Source organism: Lampetra fluviatilis, chromosome 2 (assembly GCF_964198595.1).
Source record: "Lampetra fluviatilis chromosome 2, kcLamFluv1.1, whole genome shotgun sequence".
In the NCBI taxonomy this organism is placed as follows: domain Eukaryota; kingdom Metazoa; phylum Chordata; class Hyperoartia; order Petromyzontiformes; family Petromyzontidae; genus Lampetra; species Lampetra fluviatilis.
In genome coordinates this window covers 22547236-22566369 of record NC_136276.1, presented here as the reverse complement: position 1 = coordinate 22566369, position 19134 = coordinate 22547236, and the positions used below count along the sequence as shown (strand labels likewise).

At 45.0% G+C, this 19134-nt stretch overlaps 1 protein-coding gene across 1 annotated transcript in view; it reads left to right on the top strand.

Annotated features, from left to right (window-relative positions):
* Window positions 1-530: 530 nt before the first annotated feature.
* The window catches only part of LOC144944248 (transient receptor potential cation channel subfamily M member 2-like), a 64684-nt gene continuing 46080 nt past the window's right edge, over window positions 531-19134 (top strand). Inside the window, exons 1-8 of the mRNA XM_078872256.1 lie at window positions 531-603; window positions 1617-1779; window positions 11017-11197; window positions 12313-12479; window positions 13415-13595; window positions 15846-15910; window positions 18050-18250; window positions 18521-18620. Coding sequence (XP_078728382.1) covers window positions 563-603; window positions 1617-1779; window positions 11017-11197; window positions 12313-12479; window positions 13415-13595; window positions 15846-15910; window positions 18050-18250; window positions 18521-18620 — 1099 coding nt within the window. The 5' untranslated portion in view covers window positions 531-562. The remainder of the gene's footprint in view (window positions 604-1616; window positions 1780-11016; window positions 11198-12312; window positions 12480-13414; window positions 13596-15845; window positions 15911-18049; window positions 18251-18520; window positions 18621-19134) is intronic.

The following is a 19134-nucleotide window of genomic DNA, read 5'->3' as shown; positions in this document are numbered from 1 at the left end:
CAAACACAAGTTTTAGATATGTTTTTAATATAAGAACCGTATTATTTCATTGGCTCATTGTTAACATGCAGATTTCAATATTATTCGTACTCTACAACAAAGGGATGACATGAGACACATCTCAGCAGATAACGTGACCAACAGTCACACTACTGCTGTCAGCTGCATGGGTTAAGTTTCACGAAAAGTCGGCCCATGCTTGCCAAGTTTTTAAAACGACCGGCACATTACTGAATTTGAAAGATCATGTTGCAACATCACCTCCCTGCTGGCAGACGATAGCCATTTGCAGGCTGGTGCTGCATCCAACTTGTGCTGTATAGGGATGGTTGCCACTGGGTGGTCTCCTGAGTCAGACTGACACAGGGCATTGGAATGGTACCGTGAGATGCTTACACATTGTAAGCAAGTGCCACTATAAATGCAATCTTTTTGTGTGAAATATTCATGCTCAGGAGTGCAGTGCCGCATCTCCAGACTTCACGGACATTCCTCAATGCTGTTGCGAACATGTGTCTTGTCACAGGAAGCAGTTAGAGCCTGGATAAGCCAGAATATCAAAATGAAGGTGTGCTGCTGGTACATGGAGTCTTCGACAGCTGGGTGAGGGCACACTTTTCTAAATGTGTACATTTGTGTTCATAAAATGTGGATGTAGTCTGGAATGTCGAGTACTCTATCCATTTACATAGCTACAAAATGCTTATCACACGATTGTTATGCCAGAAAGTGACCTGTAAAATCACAGGCTATAGGTAAGGTAGAGGGTTGGAAAAAAAACAAACCCATAAAATGTAACTGGTATTGGCCAAACATCCGCATTCTATAACCTTACACTGCAAATTAATTCATTGGGATTACACTGCAGCAACATCAGCTCCTGCTGCAAAAAAACTTGGTAGGGCCTGCCTGGAATGTAATCTTGAGACTCGTTAAGGATTGCCCGGGTAAATGAAGTGTTATCAGTGGCGTTGGGCTGCACACAGAAGTCTCTGCTTGTATTGCTGTTGTAAACCACCCATTCAGGTATAGATGTATTCTCGACCTGCATGGGTGAACCGCAATGCCTGAGCATGGTGTTGTAATTGTGCTTGTACAAGAATTAAGAATGAGCTCTATGTTATGAGAGTGTATCTATATGTGATAATGTATCGTGATCAGCAATTTTAAAAGCACACTCAGTCCAGTGCACCTACAACCAGCTCCTCTCGGATGGGGTGCAGTAGAGCATTTTAACCTTATGACGGTACCCCGAGGGACCATAGTACCCCGGCTCTCGCACAATGTCCGTGATGCAGTCATTTTTAGTCCGTTGATGGTCGGCGATGCGGCAATCGACTCATCTAGACGAGCTGTACACGATGCACTATCGTGCAGACGAGCGTTCAGGGTTGCAGTACAATCGTTTTGTACCAGGCCAGCCTACAATCCATTGTGCCCGTCTCCACGCGGTTACTTCTTGTGCGGAATGCCGAGCTATGATTGTGTTATGCTGACTAACTGTCAATGGCTATATTAGATGGGGTTGGATTCCTGTGTGACCCCCTTAAACTGCAGGATTGAATGCCTGCGCCACAAGGTGACAACGGCTCTGCATTGGCCGGTGCCGCTCGCAGGGTGTGTGAGTGCAGGCACCCGCGTTCTGAGCATGCCTCCACAGCACTGCGCAAGCCCACTCTGCTGGGAGAGAAATGGGAGCCCGCCAAGCACACTGCGAAAGAGCCCACCAATGCGTTCGGAGACATCCAATTCACCGGCCTTGGCCAGAGGCTTGGCAAAGTGAGTCCTGCGCAGCACGTGGACAGCACTTGGTCATCCCAGCCGAGGGACGTAAGGGGGAGATCCAGCACGGAATGGCTCTCGTGTTGTGGAGATGCACACCGTGGCCATGTCAGGCTGCCTGACAAATGTTCAGCTGGGATAATGAACAAAAAAACCTTGTACATTTATAAAGTGCATATAATATTTAGTTGTTACGTTTCCAAACTAAACCGTAGTGTGTCATTCGATTAATTTGGTTTCTAATTATTCCCACACAATTTTCCCTTCCATCCGCATCCCGGCCATCATTATCATCGCCCCTGCCGTGCTTACCATAAGAGATGTTCTAAGCTTCATTGTTAAACATCACAGCACAAAGCACCGTCCATGTGAGGTTGTAGAGGCCATGGCAGAGCCGAGCCAAGCCGTGGCAGAGCATACCGCGCTAATAGTGAATATACGAGTGTTGTGGAGACTTTCATCTGCGTGACTGTCACCCGCACAGCTGTAGGCATGTGAAGTCAATCGACAGTGTTTCTAGCTTTGGAAGGGCAGCGTCACGTTATATCTGGCAGGAATGAATAGCACCCTAATTAGTGCTGCGTAAAATAAATGGTGATTCTCAAAAAATAAGTGTCTGGAAAATAACTTTTTATTTCAGCAGAGCAAACGATTTCGCAGACGTGCCATGAAAACCAACTACGGTAATTGGTAATCCAGAAACACTGTTTTGTATGTTCCACGTCCGTGCATTATGTTACAATCTGGTAATTATGGGTGTAATGATGCATTGGGTGATATTGATTTTCAAGGATTGCTCTGCATGCATTGAATCGTATGTGCAAACCACTTAACTTATACAAATATGCACACAAGATGCGAATGTTACATTTAGGCCATTATGAGCAACGAAACTCTGCAAACGAGACAGTAACGTGAGAAACAAATCCTAGATTGGTAGCAACTAACAGTGCACGGGGGGGGGGGGGTGATAGCGAATCGTTAATATTACCCATAAGGGTGATGCGCGATCTTCCATTGTACTGTCCACAGCAAGGTTTCCCTGTAGCAAGTAGCTGAGATTCCCTCAAGGGACTCAAGCAAGATTGAAAACTAATTTATTTAGAACTGATTTGTGTACTTAGTTTCTTGTCCTCCCGTAACTCCGATTAGCATGGCTCACTATGTACGAGTTTGCATGCTCTCCCTGTGGTCGCGTGGATTTTTCTCTGGGTCCTCTGTTTTTTTCCCAGCAAATTTAGAATAAACACGCGTTTAGAGTTTCGATTAAAGTTTTCGTGACTGCAGGGATTCATCTTCTTGGTTCTTTCGGTAAAGTCACGTAGAATGGAAATAATAAAATAATAAAAATAAAACATTATAAAATAATTCTCACGACGTTTCGGCCACAACGCAAGCAGCCGTCCTTAGGTGAAGAACAGGTCTGTCAGAAAGACAGCGTCTGAATGAACACCACCAGGCTTGGCAGCGTATATTTAAGCTGGGTTGGAGGGTGAAGAGCGCCTTGACAAAGGAATTTGCATATCAAGAGGAATTTAGCATATTTATGGGAAATGCAGGTATGTGATTTGTACTACTTATGCCCGTGCATTATGCAGGATTAGCAGCATCAAAGGGAGGGGATATGGGAAATGCAGGTATGTGATTAATACTACTTATGCCCGTGCATTATGCAGGATTAGCAGCATCAAAGGGAGGGGATATGGGAAATGCAGGTATGTGATTAGTACCACTTATGCCCGTGCATTATGCAGGATTAGCAGCATCAAAGGGAGGGGATAGCGGTAGCATTAATAAAGGGAAGGAGTGTTAATAGTATGTAGCTGCAGTAACTAAAACCACCACGTAAACAACTAAAGTATAAACTACATAGTATCATCAGTATGCTAAATATACTCTACAATAAGCTGAGTTACTAACAGTAAGTAATACATTACAATTCTACGTCGTAAAAAATATAATATGCTTCCATCTAAACTTTATTCTCTTACATCACACGAGTCTACACCGTACTATATACTGCCATAGACAAACCCAACATTATATACTGTATTGCTATAAACCACCCTAAACCTTATACATTGTAATATTACACTATGTATTATTCTACCCACCCTAATGTATATCACACTGCTGTATATTCACTATACAATTACGATACTATATATTACTTCTACATTTGAAGCTTTCGTGACTGCAAGGATTCATATTCTTAGGTTTTTTCGGTAAAGTCACGTGACTTTACCGAAAAAACCTAAGAATATGTATTACTTTGTACATTATATTATGCATATACATTTTATACTATTTGTTATTATACACTGTATCATTGACCGTCGTGTAAAAGATACTAAGAGGAAGCAACAAAATAAGTCAATGGGAGAGTAGTGAACGGAAACTTGCAGCGGAGCAAAGAATCCATTCCCTGCAAAGAATACAATGCCAGTAAGTGGAACGCGGTCTGAAAGTCACTGTAAACGTGAACACAATCAGTTAAGATCCGAAATGGTTTATTACGTCCTTCCAATGATTGCTAAGCCAGAATCCATCTTCTCGGTTGAAATTGTCTCTGTGTTTGTATATGTGGATCGCCTCATGAACGAATCTCTCATGGTAGCCAGATGACTTGCAGATAACCTCTGTCTTGGAGAAGTCAAAATCATGTGAGCCCACTGAATTGTAACAGTGATCTGCCACGGCTGAGGTGTTTGTCCTACCGTGTTTCAAGTCTGCTTTATGTTCACGGATGCGATCCGAGACATGTCGTTTGGTTTCTCCAATGTAACTGCTACCACAGAGGCAACTTAGTTTGTAGACGCCAGGGTACTGTATGTCTGGAACCACATCTTTTACAGACGGGACCAGATCACGGATGTTATGTACTGTGTTGAATCGGACCTGGATCTTGTGTTTTATCAGGATTTTGGAGATCTTTTTTGTGACCCCAGCAATGTAGGGTAAGGTGATGATCTTGAAAGGCTCCTCAACATAATCCTTCTTGATGGTTGGAGTGATGGCTTTGCGGATTGTGTAGTCGGAGTAACCATTAGCCTTAAGAGCTTGGCGTACGTGTTTGAGTTCACTGGCAATGTGTTCCTGGTCGGAGATGCATTGGGCTCTATGGTATAGAGTCTTGATGAGGGAATTCTTCTGGGATGGATGGTGGTGGGAATCCGGTTTTAGGTAAGCATCCGTATGGGTGGCTTTCCTGTAGACAGAGTGGCTCATTGAACCATCAGGTCTCCTTTTAATTAGGACATTCAAAAAGGGTAGCTTGCCATCTTTTTCGACTTCTATGCAAATTCCTTTGTCAAGGCGCTCTTCCCCCTCCAACCCAGCTTAAATATACGCTGCCAAGCCTGGTGGTGTTCATTCAGACGTTGTCTTTCTGACAGACCTATTCTTCACCTGAGGACGGCTGCTTGCGTTTTGGCCGAAACGTCGTGAGAATTATTTTATTATGTTTTATTTTTATTATTTTATTATTTCAATTCTACGTGACTTTACCGAAAGAACCAAGAAGACGTGTTTAGAGTGTTTGACTGCTGTACATTTCCACATGATAAACCACTTCGTTGAGCTATAATTTGTGGCCAGGTTGGTTCTAAAAAAGAGTTATATAGCTCAGTGGGCCTTACTTGGTAAAATATCTTCAGTTTAGTTTGTTAACATCGACTTTGTGCAGCCAGGTTTGCATGCTGTGTTGGTTGAGGGCAGCATTGCAGCACCTGTGCTGCACTAGGCACGCCCTTGTTGCTTCACTTGCCTGTTGCGTCACACGCCACCTTGGGTACCGCGTTGACGCTGGATCAGTTTCTGTCAGGTTAGATGGCTCGGTCAACAATCCCTGCTGCTCTCCATTGTGGCAGCTTTTAATGTCGAGCATGGTGCAGTGCACATGTAACCAACCCAGCGCTTTGGAAGCAACGGTTGATTTCCTCAACCAGTTAAGACTCCAAACCTGCTGGGTTCGGTGGGCAGCAGGGTGGCGCAGTGGTAATGCTCCTGCCTCGTAGGAAGAAGTTCATGGGTTTGATTCCTAACTTTCTTTGTGGAGTTTGTATGTTCTCCCCCTGTTCTGCATGGGTTTCCTCCGTCTTTTCCTGTTTCCTCCCGTGGATTATAAAACACAATGTAACTGGTAATGGCCAAACATCCCAATGCTGAAAAAGTATTTGCACATTACACAATAGGAAATGCACGCAGCGGCAGCAACATCGCCCCCTACTGCAAAAAACTTGGCTCGACCATTCTGAAACATAACTCAGTGAGGCTTTCCTGCATAGTAAACAATTGTAATTATATCAACAATAACAACAATAAAATAATGACTGCAGGCCATGGTGCGCTTTATAATACATTTCCTGTGCACAGTATTTCTTTACGGTTTATTTGAAACATTATATTTGGCACAAAGGTCACGTCATAAAAAAGTAGACTCAGTGATACTGTACTTTAATAAACAAATTTATATGTGTAAGGCGCATTTCATCTGTAAATCTCAATGCGCCCCATGTATGGAAAGCAGGAAACATAACCTGGTTTATTACGTCCTTCCAATGATTGCTAAGCCAGAATCCATCTTCTCGGTTGAAATTGTCTCTGTGTTTGTATATGTGGATCGCCTCATGAACGAATCTCTCATGGTAGCCAGATGGCTTGCAGATAACCTCTGTCTTGGAGAAGTCAAAATCATGTGAGCCCACTGAATTGTAACAGTGATCTGCCACGGCTGAGGTGTTTGTCCTACCGTGTTTCAAGTCTGCTTTATGTTCACGGATGCGATCCGAGACATGTCGTTTGGTTTCTCCAATGTAACTGCTACCACAGAGGCAACTTAGTTTGTAGACGCCAGGGTACTGTATGTCTGGAACCACATCTTTTACAGACGGGACCAGATCACGGATGTTATGTACTGTGTTGAATCGGACCTGGATCTTGTGTTTTATCAGGATTTTGGAGATCTTTTTTGTGACCCCAGCAATGTAGGGTAAGGTGATGATCTTGAAAGGCTCCTCAACATAATCCTTCTTGATGGTTGGAGTGATGGCTTTGCGGATTGTGTAGTCGGAGTAACCATTAGCCTTAAGAGCTTGGCGTACGTGTTTGAGTTCACTGGCAATGTGTTCCTGGTCGGAGATGCATTGGGCTCCATGGTATAGAGTCTTGATGAGGGAATTCTTCTGGGATGGATTGTGGTGGGAATCCGGTTTTAGGTAAGCATCCGTATGGGTGGCTTTCCTGTAGACAGAGTGGCTCATTGAACCATCAGGTCTCCTTTTAATTAGGACATCCAAAAAGGGTAGCTTGCCATCTTTTTCGACTTCTATGCAAATTCCTTTGTCAAGGCGCTCTTCCCCCTCCAACCCAGCTTAAATATACGCTGCCAAGCCTGGTGGTGTTCATTCAGACGTTGTCTTTCTGACAGACCTATTCTTCACCTGAGGACGGCTGCTTGCGTTTTGGCCGAAACGTCGTGAGAATTATTTTATTATGTTTTATTTTTATTATTTTATTATTTCAATTCTACGTGACTTTACCGAAAGAACCAAGAAGACGCGTTTAGAGTGTTTGACTGCTGTACATTTCCACATGATAAACCACTTCGTTGAGCTATAATTTGTGGCCAGGTTGGTTCTAAAAAAGAGTTATATAGCTCAGTGGGCCTTACTTGGTAAAATATCTTCAGTTTAGTTTGTTAACATCGACTTTGTGCAGCCAGGTTTGCATGCTGTGTTGGTTGAGGGCAGCATTGCAGCACCTGTGCTGCACTAGGCACGCCCTTGTTGCTTCACTTGCCTGTTGCGTCACACGCCACCTTGGGTACCGCGTTGACGCTGGATCAATTTCTGTCAGGTTAGATGGCTCGGTCAACAATCCCTGCTGCTCTCCATTGTGGCAGCTTTTAATGTCGAGCATGGTGCAGTGCACATGTAACCAACCCAGCGCTTTGGAAGCAACGGTTGATTTCCTCAACCAGTTAAGACTCCAAACCTGCTGGGTTCGGTGGGCAGCAGGGTGGCGCAGTGGTAATGCTCCTGCCTCGTAGGAAGAAGTTCATGGGTTTGATTCCTAACTTTCTTTGTGGAGTTTGTATGTTCTCCCCCTGTTCTGCATGGGTTTCCTCCGTCTTTTCCTGTTTCCTCCCGTGGATTATAAAACACAATGTAACTGGTAATGGCCAAACATCCCAATGCTGAAAAAGTATTTGCACATTACACAATAGGAATTGCACGCAGCGGCAGCAACATCGCCCCCTACTGCAAAAAACTTGGCTCGACCATTCTGAAACATAACTCAGTGAGGCTTTCCTGCATAGTAAACAATTGTAATTATATCAACAATAACAACAATAAAATAATGACTGCAGGCCATGGTGCGCTTTATAATACATTTCCTGTGCACAGTATTTCTTTACGGTTTATTTGAAACAGTATATTTGGCACAAAGGTCACGTCATAAAAAAGTAGACTCAGTGATACTGTACTTTAATAAACAAATTTATATGTGTAAGGCGCATTTCATCTGTAAATCTCAATGCGCCCCATGTATGGAAAGCAGGAAACATAACCTGGTTTATTACGTCCTTCCAATGATTGCTAAGCCAGAATCCATCTTCTCGGTTGAAATTGTCTCTGTGTTTGTATATGTGGATCGCCTCATGAACGAATCTCTCATGGTAGCCAGATGGCTTGCAGATAACCTCTGTCTTGGAGAAGTCAAAATCATGTGAGCCCACTGAATTGTAACAGTGATCTGCCACGGCTGAGGTGTTTGTCCTACCGTGTTTCAAGTCTGCTTTATGTTCACGGATGCGATCCGAGACATGTCGTTTGGTTTCTCCAATGTAACTGCTACCACAGAGGCAACTTAGTTTGTAGACGCCAGGGTACTGTATGTCTGGAACCACATCTTTTACAGACGGGACCAGATCACGGATGTTATGTACTGTGTTGAATCGGACCTGGATCTTGTGTTTTATCAGGATTTTGGAGATCTTTTTTGTGACCCCAGCAATGTAGGGTAAGGTGATGATCTTGAAAGGCTCCTCAACATAATCCTTCTTGATGGTTGGAGTGATGGCTTTGCGGATTGTGTAGTCGGAGTAACAATTAGCCTTAAGAGCTTGGCGTACGTGTTTGAGTTCACTGGCAATGTGTTCCTGGTCGGAGATGCATTGGGCTCTATGGTATAGAGTCTTGATGAGGGAATTCTTCTGGGATGGATGGTGGTGGGAATCCGGTTTTAGGTAAGCATCCGTATGGGTGGCTTTCCTGTAGACAGAGTGGCTCATTGAACCATCAGGTCTCCTTTTAATTAGGACATCCAAAAAGGGTAGCTTGCCATCTTTTTCGACTTCTATGCAAATTCCTTTGTCAAGGCGCTCTTCCCCCTCCAACCCAGCTTAAATATACGCTGCCAAGCCTGGTGGTGTTCATTCAGACGTTGTCTTTCTGACAGACCTATTCTTCACCTGAGGACGGCTGCTTGCGTTTTGGCCGAAACGTCGTGAGAATTATTTTATTATGTTTTATTTTTATTATTTTATTATTTCAATTCTACGTGACTTTACCGAAAGAACCAAGAAGACGCGTTTAGAGTGTTTGACTGCTGTACATTTCCACATGATAAACCACTTCGTTGAGCTATAATTTGTGGCCAGGTTGGTTCTAAAAAAGAGTTATATAGCTCAGTGGGCCTTACTTGGTAAAATATCTTCAGTTTAGTTTGTTAACATCGACTTTGTGCAGCCAGGTTTGCATGCTGTGTTGGTTGAGGGCAGCATTGCAGCACCTGTGCTGCACTAGGCACGCCCTTGTTGCTTCACTTGCCTGTTGCGTCACACGCCACCTTGGGTACCGCGTTGACGCTGGATCAGTTTCTGTCAGGTTAGATGGCTCGGTCAACAATCCCTGCTGCTCTCCATTGTGGCAGCTTTTAATGTCGAGCATGGTGCAGTGCACATGTAACCAACCCAGCGCTTTGGAAGCAACGGTTGATTTCCTCAACCAGTTAAGACTCCAAACCTGCTGGGTTCGGTGGGCAGCAGGGTGGCGCAGTGGTAATGCTCCTGCCTCGTAGGAAGAAGTTCATGGGTTTGATTCCTAACTTTCTTTGTGGAGTTTGTATGTTCTCCCCCTGTTCTGCATGGGTTTGCTCCGTCTTTTCCTGTTTCCTCCCGTGGATTATAAAACACAATGTAACTGGTAATGGCCAAACATCCCAATGCTGAAAAAGTATTTGCACATTACACAATAGAAATTGCACGCAGCGGCAGCAACATCGCCCCCTACTGCAAAAAACTTGGCTCGACCATTCTGAAACATAACTCAGTGAGGCTTTCCTGCATAGTAAACAATTGTAATTATATCAACAATAACAACAATAAAATAATGACTGCAGGCCATGGTGCGCTTTATAATACTTTTCCTGTGCACAGTATTTCTTTACGGTTTATTTGAAACAGTATATTTGGCACAAAGGTCACGTCATAAAAAAGTAGACTCAGTGATACTGTACTTTAATAAACAAATTTATATGTGTAAGGCGCATTTCATCTGTAAATCTCAATGCGCCCCATGTATGGAAAGCAGGAAACATAACCTGCAGGGAAAAGGGCCAGAACTAGGGGATAAAGGCCAGTTTAAAGAGTTGAGTTTTCAAGACAGACTGAAATATAGCTAACGACTCTGATTGTCTTATGAGCAAAGACAAAGTGTTCCAAAGCTTGGGGCTGCACTGACAAAAGCCCGATCAGCCCAAGAAATGAGATTTGACCTCAGAGTAGTGAGAAGAAGGCGATCTGGAGATCTCAAGGAACTCGTTGGTGTTTAAACATGGATGAGTTCATGTTAATATTGCGGAGCTAACCCAAGATGTGAAATACCTTACCTGCTATACAGGAGTTCGTGAGTTCGATCCCGACTCCGACGCCTGTATATTTCGAGTTTGCGTGTCTCTCTCACCCGTGGTCGTGTTGATTTTTTTCCAGTTCCTCTGGTTTTCACCTCCAAATTTAGAATCATCTGTCTCGAGTATTTGGCTGCAATGCATTTCCACATGATAAGCCACTTCGTTGAGCTCTCATTTGTGGCCAGGTCGCTTTTGAAAAATAGCTAAACAGCTCAGTGGACCTTATCTGCAAAAATTTAAATAATTGTAATAGTTTATAGTTTTAGAAGTGCTGCTGTCAATGGCCGTGAGTGTGTTCCTCGAGATTCCGTTGGGGCTCAGTTTGTGCGCGTAGGCAACGACACGGAGCCCAGCGTGCTCTTCAAGCTGATGATGGAGCACTGGCACCTGGACGTGCCCAACCTGCTCATCTCGGTCACGGGCGGGGCCAAGAACTTCCACTTGAAGCCCCAGCTGAGAACCATGTTTCGCCACGGCCTCAACAAGACCGCACGCAGCACAGGTGATCACGACTGGGCGTCGTGCACCATAGAGCCACCCGGGGTTGGTGGATGACCGCACAAATACTGATGGTTCGCCGGGAGAAGGCAGTACAGCAAGTGGACTGTTCGCCATCTGTATTCCATATATACGGTCATCAAGTGTTGCCCCCTCACTCAAGGCGTGGGTTGTCTCCGGGTGCTCCAGTTTTACCCTTTCTGGCAATAATTAATTGGCTGAAAACTTCTTAAAATAAAAAAAAAACAATGTTGGACCCTCCTGAGAAAGAGAGTCCTACAACTCAGTGTGGTTTTCCTGGATAAATAAGTAACACACATCACATCTAATCACATCTAATCTTAAACACTTGAAAGGGCCCCTCCAGTGGCAGCTGCCCCTACTTGGCACAAGGTGACCCAGCATCTGTCCTGCAAGTGGGCACCAGTCTGCCAGCAGGGAGGGGCGATAATTGTTGCTTTGTGTTCAATGTAGCGGCCGTGATGTTATTCTAAAGAGTAGGCCATGGTTGGTCTGGCATCATTTTGGCCAAATTTGGAAACATACCCTCACATTCCTCAATTGGGATTACACACATAGCAATACTGATACCCCAGCTGTGAAAAAATACTCGGCAGGACCCTCCTGAGAAACAGTCATGAGACTCATTGAGGCTTTCCTTGGTAAACGAGCAGAATAAATAATGTGAATAAACGTTCTTGATGAGAAACAGCCTGGTAGGTATTTAACTGTCTGTACCATACGTGCTGCCATGTGTGCGCATTTTCTACCGGATAACATGGGGAGCGGTAGTGTCGCGGTTAGCGCACCGTGCTACGAACCCGGCAACCCGAGTTCGATTCCTGTTCACGGCCAACACCAGTGACGATTATCTGAACCGGTCTTGGGCGTCCCCTAGGTCTACTCAAGCTCAAATGAGTACCTAGTGTGGTGTGTAAACATCGCCACTAGGGAGACAAAGGCGGCTGGGTATGGTACTAGACACCCGTCCCGTCGTGTGTAGTGCCGGCCTTCATAGGTGCTCGCTAACAGCACTTGCCCTGATAGTCTCTTAAGGCTATACGGGGGATCTGTGTTTGTGTGAGTGTGTAAAATGTGTGTATTTTGTTGGTATTCAAGGAGCGTGGATAATCACGGGTGGCTCCTATGCCGGCGTGATGAAGTACGTAGGCGAGTCGGTGAGGGATTTCGCCTTGGCCAGTGGCTCCAAGGAAGGCAAGATCGTGGCGATTGGCATAGCAACCTGGGGCATCATTCACAACAAGGGGCACCTCATAGACGCGCAGGTTAGTATTGGGAGATTATAGAAAATGACACTGCTCATGATCGAATTGGGATTACATACTGCAACGCTACCTCCTGCTGTGCAACTACGACAGACTGTGTCTGTGGAACGCAGCACTTTCCTGAGTGATACCCCTGCCCGGTATGGACAGCGAGAATACCAAATGCAATCAATTAATGTTACTAATATTCTTACATCGTTTAAATATGGTTGGTACACATAAATGGCAAGTGTATGAAGACTAATACAATGTTGGACATTTTTCAAAACTATTATCATTAATAGAACTGGAGAGCATCCTGCACAACATGCATTGCTTTTTCAGGAATTGCATTGCTGTACTATTAAATATCTCGAATACCAAATGTAATTGATTATATTCTTGCATAAGATGCCAATACATTCAGGTGCTAACTGCCAATGTCAAAGTCTTCTGGCCGTGAAGAGAGGGCATCAGATGAGAGAATTTGTATAGTTTTGCTGTTCCATCTCCTCTGTTGAAGGAGCGTCAGACCACAGTGGATTTGGCTGTATGGTCTATAGTTTGGGTTGTTTGGGCACAGTTACACTAATGTGGCTCGTCTTTATTGTACTTTTACGAGTCTCTATGTGTCTCTATGGGTTTAATATATGATTCAAGTTTGGGGTGGATGACCACAACCGCACTACTGTGGCTTGTGTCTTTAATTTTCCAACCGTGAAGGAGATGTGTGCATCAGCCTATTGGTTATAAATGCAATTGATGGCTCCAGCAGTGTCTTTGAGAAGGAGGCACCTCAAAGCATGGAGGTGCAATGATGTTTGGGTCTCTCATGGGGCGTTTATTCCGGACGTCCGCGTGGTTCCACCCTGTTCGCACAGCACCGTTCATGCGATCGGTAATTATTGCCGTTGTGAATGCTGCTTTGATCGTTTTTGCTGTGCGTGCGTTGGCAGGGCAAGTTTCCGGCAGAGTATCCCATGGACGAGGCTGGCCAGGGGCGACTCTCCTGCCTGGACAACAACCATTCTCACTTCATCCTGGTGGACAACGGCACGCACGGCCAGTACGGTGTGGAGATTGTGCTGCGCGCCCGGCTCGAGCAGTACATCTCCACGCAGCACACGGGAAGCGGCGGTGAGTGCCGCAGCAGCAAAGGAGTGGGCGTCGGAGGCAATTGTGCGGCACGGTTATGGGATATGTGTGTGCGTGTCAGACTGTGTGGCAAAATCGTATTAATAATAATTTAGCACATTGGCTGTTCACGTTATTCTTACAGTGAAGCCTATCACTGAGGAAGACTTGCCAATGTTTCACAGACTTAGTATGCAGTAGTTTTTCAGTAGGCGGGGGGGCATGTTGCTGCTGCGTAATCCCAGTTGAGTAACTTTTGGTGTAATTTTTCAGATTTGGCTAATTTGGACAGTGATGCTGGTGCACAATGGCCACTCTTTTCGAGTAACGTCACAGAATTTGTATCGTCCACATAGTTTACGGTTAGCACACACCACAGTATTAACCAGGGCGGCCTGCCAGATTCCAACTGTAGACATCTGCAACAAGCGGCTGCTACAGCTGGACCGTGTCACTGCCCCCACCTTCTCCTTCCACCCCTAGGCTGCCGTTGAAGGCACAGGGGAAACATTTCACTCAGATGTTTGGACGTAAGAATGTGACCGTATATTCATCCGTCTCTGAGTGACCAACTCCACTGTATGAGGAGCTTTTGAGGTCACCGTTCCCACACTGTGCTCTCCTTTCCTCGGCCCTGTAGCCTTTACCACCCCCCTCACTCACTCTCACTTTCACTCCCCAGTGAAATTCTGAAATCCTATTAAAGTCCTCTTTACCATCACTCATTCCCCTCCTCTTCCCTCCCCTCACCCCTCCACTCAATCTCGTCCCTCCCCTATAGCCATTTCATGACCCTGCCATCTAAATCACTCGATTTTTTGTAACCGCTTCTAAACCATGTAAAGTGCTTTGAGCTAAGGTGTTTTATAAATAAGATAAGAATGCCCACTCATTTGTACAGATTCTTGAGATGCGAATGCATTTATATTCTTTATTAATCTACATTGTATTGCATCAAAAATATTCTCAGTTATTATTAAAACTACAAAATATATTAAACACAGAAGCTGCAAATATTAATCAACACTCAAACATAACCCACACCCTAAACGTCACTTTCTCATCGCTCACTCGCTCTCACGACGACGCTCCACGTGGATCCATTTCCTGCCAGGCAGCCCCTATGCACATTGTACAGTCGTCTGCTCGCAATCGATGCAGCGCTTTGCGATGTTGTTGCACGCCGTGCGTGCGCTGCCTGAATTTACAATGAGAGCACGTCAGACCGCTGCTCCCACTGCTGCAAGCAATTGATGCCATTAAATTGTTTTTTTTAACATCCATTAATGAGCTCGTGGGGCATTTTACGATTTCTCACATTTGTGTTATTGTGTTCTATGTCTTGTGAATACACAAATCCTGATTGTGTTTTTCACGTTATTCATGATTGTATGTTCTTTCATCATGTTGTGAGTGTACATTTTTTCTACACATTTTCGTGTGCAATTGTATCCAGGAGTTTCCGTTTGATGTTATTCAGCTTTGTGAATTAAGGCACGATTGCATCTGAATGAGTTTGCGTCCTTGGTGACAGATGAACAACTCACGTGAGCTGCTGATGAGAAGTGACAGTCTGGCTTCACTGCTATCTTGCCCCCACTTACTGCCTCATTGTCTTCACCTGCCAGAGTTGACAACGCACAAAGGCCAGCAACATTGCATGTACAAAAACTCTCTGGCTTATCTAGACCACCAACTCCAAAGACATTACAGCGATACACTCCGTAGCTCCTAAAGCGGTTGTCTGGCTTGACCACCTGAATTTGAAATTGTAGTCGTTGCTCCGCATCTACATCAGCCGCCGTACAAGAGAAGACGGCGTGTGTGACCGTGTTGTCATTTAGACCACCGACTCAATCAATGACTTGTGGAAATGTGGCCCGTCCCAATGGACAGCACTGAAACAAACACATGACTATGGACCAGATTTGTCATCATTAGGACTCATCAGTCTCTGGGAGCCCCCCTATATGGAGAGGGCTGTAACCTTTACACGGTGGGCACCCGTTAGCACTTGCCTAATGGCACCAGTCATGAAAATCTGTAAACGATGAGAAAACCAGAGAATAGGTGCGCAATTTTCATACTCTTTGAGTTGGTGGTGTAAGACGACAAATGAGCACACATGCAGTTCTTTGGAGCTGGTGGTCTGGATAAGGCTGAGAGCTTTTTGTGCATGCAATGCACGTGCTTGTGTGCCGTTAGATCCATTTGTTTCTCAGCCGGCACTAATTGTTCCTCCGTTTGCTGCAGGTGTGGGGAGTGTTCAGATCCCTATCGTGTGTCTGGTGCTGGAGGGTGGCGTGGGAACCTTAGACGTAAGCACCTGTCACATCAGCACATTCACCACCACCACCACCTACCCCAATATCCTCAAAAGACCTTTCCCTCTCAACACTCCCCACTCACTGTTCCAGTGCTTTGTATGTATGTTGAACTTGGCAAAAAGGTCCCATTATCCGTTTATAGTATTTGGCTACTATAAATTTCTATATGATGATAAGCCACTTTATTGAGCTGTCATGTGTGGCCTGGTCGCTTCTGGTAAAATAAAATAGTGAGTAGTTAATAGTTAATACCCTGGGTGAATTTCCTCTCAATGGAAGGTCACTCCTCCTCCCTCCCTTCCTCCTCATGGTGCCGCCTGCCTCTGATCCAGCACTCTGGAGGTGGGTGATGGTGGATTTAGACAGAGGTGATTGTGCGATGCTCCAGCCTGTAGGCTGTGTGGTTGAAGTAAAGCAAGTAGGTCCCACACCTGTACGCATTGATTTTGAGAACGAGGCCCTTATTTGCATATATATTTTTTGAGAATCCTGTTTTTTCTCCACATCTAAGACATTCTGGAAGGAATTTGTCAAGAAATATCAGAATACATATATCTAATTGCTGCTATATTTGGTTGTGAGGATTTTTTTTTATAATTGCCATTTTTCGTGGCCTAACCGAGAAAATAATGAATTAATCATCATATTATAGGATATTATGGAAATAGTTTTTTTAGATTCCTTGTGTGATTATTATTATTGTGAGCGCATTGTTAAGGTGGCTGTTGGTGGCTTTCCTGTCTAGAGGTTTGCCCAATTTTTCCGTCATCCTTGAATCGACGGAAAAGAGAACCGTCCTTGGATAACTTGATGTCCCTGGATGAGGAACCGCCCATTGTGATAGGATTCGTGCCAGAGGAGACAAGGAGAGTTGTACAACAGTGTTGTGCTATTCATGGGCTGGTCCCAAAGGAGTTCGAAAGGCTGGCTGCCAGTGATTGCTTTGTGTAGAGCCACTATTGAAATTATGAAACTATGTTTTTAATTTTACCAGGTAAGGCCCACTGAGCTATATAGCGCTTTTTCAGAAGCGACCTGGCCACCAAAACAAAGTGGCTTATCATCATCTGGGCATTTATAGCAGCCAAAAACTTTAAATGTATGTTTCTAAATATGGAGGGAAAAACCAGAAGACCCAGAGAAAAATACACGCGACCACAGGGAGAGAGACACGCAAACTCCAAATATACAGACATCAGGGTCGGCATCGAACCCACGACCTCCTGTATATCAAGCGAGGTAGTAAACTCGCCACCGTGGCTTCCAAAGAGTGGAACGGTTTGGATGTTTTATTGACCAGTCTTGCATTCTCTGCAAATGACCATGGGCAAGGCAAGTCAAGTTTATTTTGTTTAACCGGGTGAGAGATAAAGAGACCACGGCAGTCTCGTTCAAACGAGTGACGTGGGTCACCACATTTATCTTATTTTATATTTATAGAGCATCTTAGCTCAAGGTGCTTTACAGAGCTTAAAAGCAGTAACAAACATGTAGACCGCAGGGGTGTGCAAGGAGAAGAGGTGACGCTTTCAGACAGGAGCGGAAGGGGCTTAAGGAGGGGGACTGCTTACATTTACAGGGGAAGTTTATAAAAGCAAATCACTACAGCAATGACAGATTATATAGAGGAAAAAGAACATATGAGAAATAAAAAATAATACGTTAACATAAATCAAAGTTTAATAATAAATAGAATGTAACTTAATGGTGTGGATCTAACGTGCATATTATCATCCGCCTATAGTTATCACTCGTTTAACGGGGTAGATGCGTTCCTGAAAGTGCTGCATTTTTACGAAAAACCCGTTAAGCCAAACCAATTTCCCCATAAATGAAGGACCGATAAAGTTTGGCGAGATAAAGTTTGGCGTTACTGTATCATTCCACGAACTATATCACTATGCCGCTCAGAGGCGCAGCTCAACAAAGTAGTTCATCATCAATCGCTCAGAAACCGCGTTATAACGATGCGCATTTCGCGTTATAACTGGGCACATTCCATGCTATAACGAATGGAAGAACCACGTTATAGCAAGAACCTGGCGTATATCTAATTGTGTGACAGCCGGCTCGGCAGGATCGTGATGCGGAAATGTAACCGAAATCAATAGGCTTTTTTTTTCCGCACAGACGATGTTCAATGCGATGAACAACAACACGCCGTGCGTGGTGGTGGAGGGCTCGGGGAGGGTGGCCGATGTCATCGCCAGCGTGGCCGCGCTGCCTCCCACCGGCATCACCCTCGCCGTCATCCGTGAGCAGCTGCACAACTTCCTGGGCAAGGAGGCAGAGTCCTTCTCGGAAGCTCGCATCGCAGAGTTGACCTCGAAGGTGGCCCCACTCTCCTTCCCACCCACCCACCCAACTGCTGCCTGACTATCGATGCACCGGTAGTCGTTACGTGCCAAGTCTGCATGCTGCAGGACGTTTTGTGTGCTGTGTGGCGCAAAGGAAGGTGCTTTTGTAACGCAGTCTCCGTTAGATTATGCTAATTAGGTTTGAATCATAGGCGGCACATTCTTTCTGTTGACATTCCAGGTAATTGCATTTGCCGGGAAGATGCGTGAAGACTCGGTGTGTGTGTGCGCACCGTGTGTTTAGATTCAAGACATTGTGAACATGAGTCATCTGCTCACTGTGTTTGATGACAAGGAGGGTGGACCGGGCATCGATGTAGCAATCCTCAAGGCTCTGCTCAAGGGTGAGTGCGATGCCCCACCCACAATGCACAAGCCTCATCCTTTCCTACCCCTCAACCACACCCCCCCATATCGTCTTCTTCCATACGGATGATGTAGATGCAAAGCAACAACTACAATTTCACATTCAAGCCAGACAACCACATCAGGAGTAGAGGAGTGTATCACTGCGATGTCTCCTTCGTATTTGTGGATCCTACATTGCGTCGTTATATGTTGTACGGAAGATGGCAGGCTTCACACTGTGAGAAATCATGATGAATGCCATCAACGCGGTGACCGAACATCGATCGTCGATCTCTCCCGGTCTCCGGAGCAACAACAACACAAGCCTCCATAACTACCTCATCGCAACCACCGCCTTCTTGCTTCTTTACCCAGCAGCAGCCTCCAGACTTTTTTTGTCAGGATGGTCCTGCCAAGGTTTTCACCATAAAGGGCGATGCGACGGATATGTGGGGTTAAGGTGACACGCTGCTGATGCCGTGCCACTCATCAGCTGTGCTTTGAAGAAGG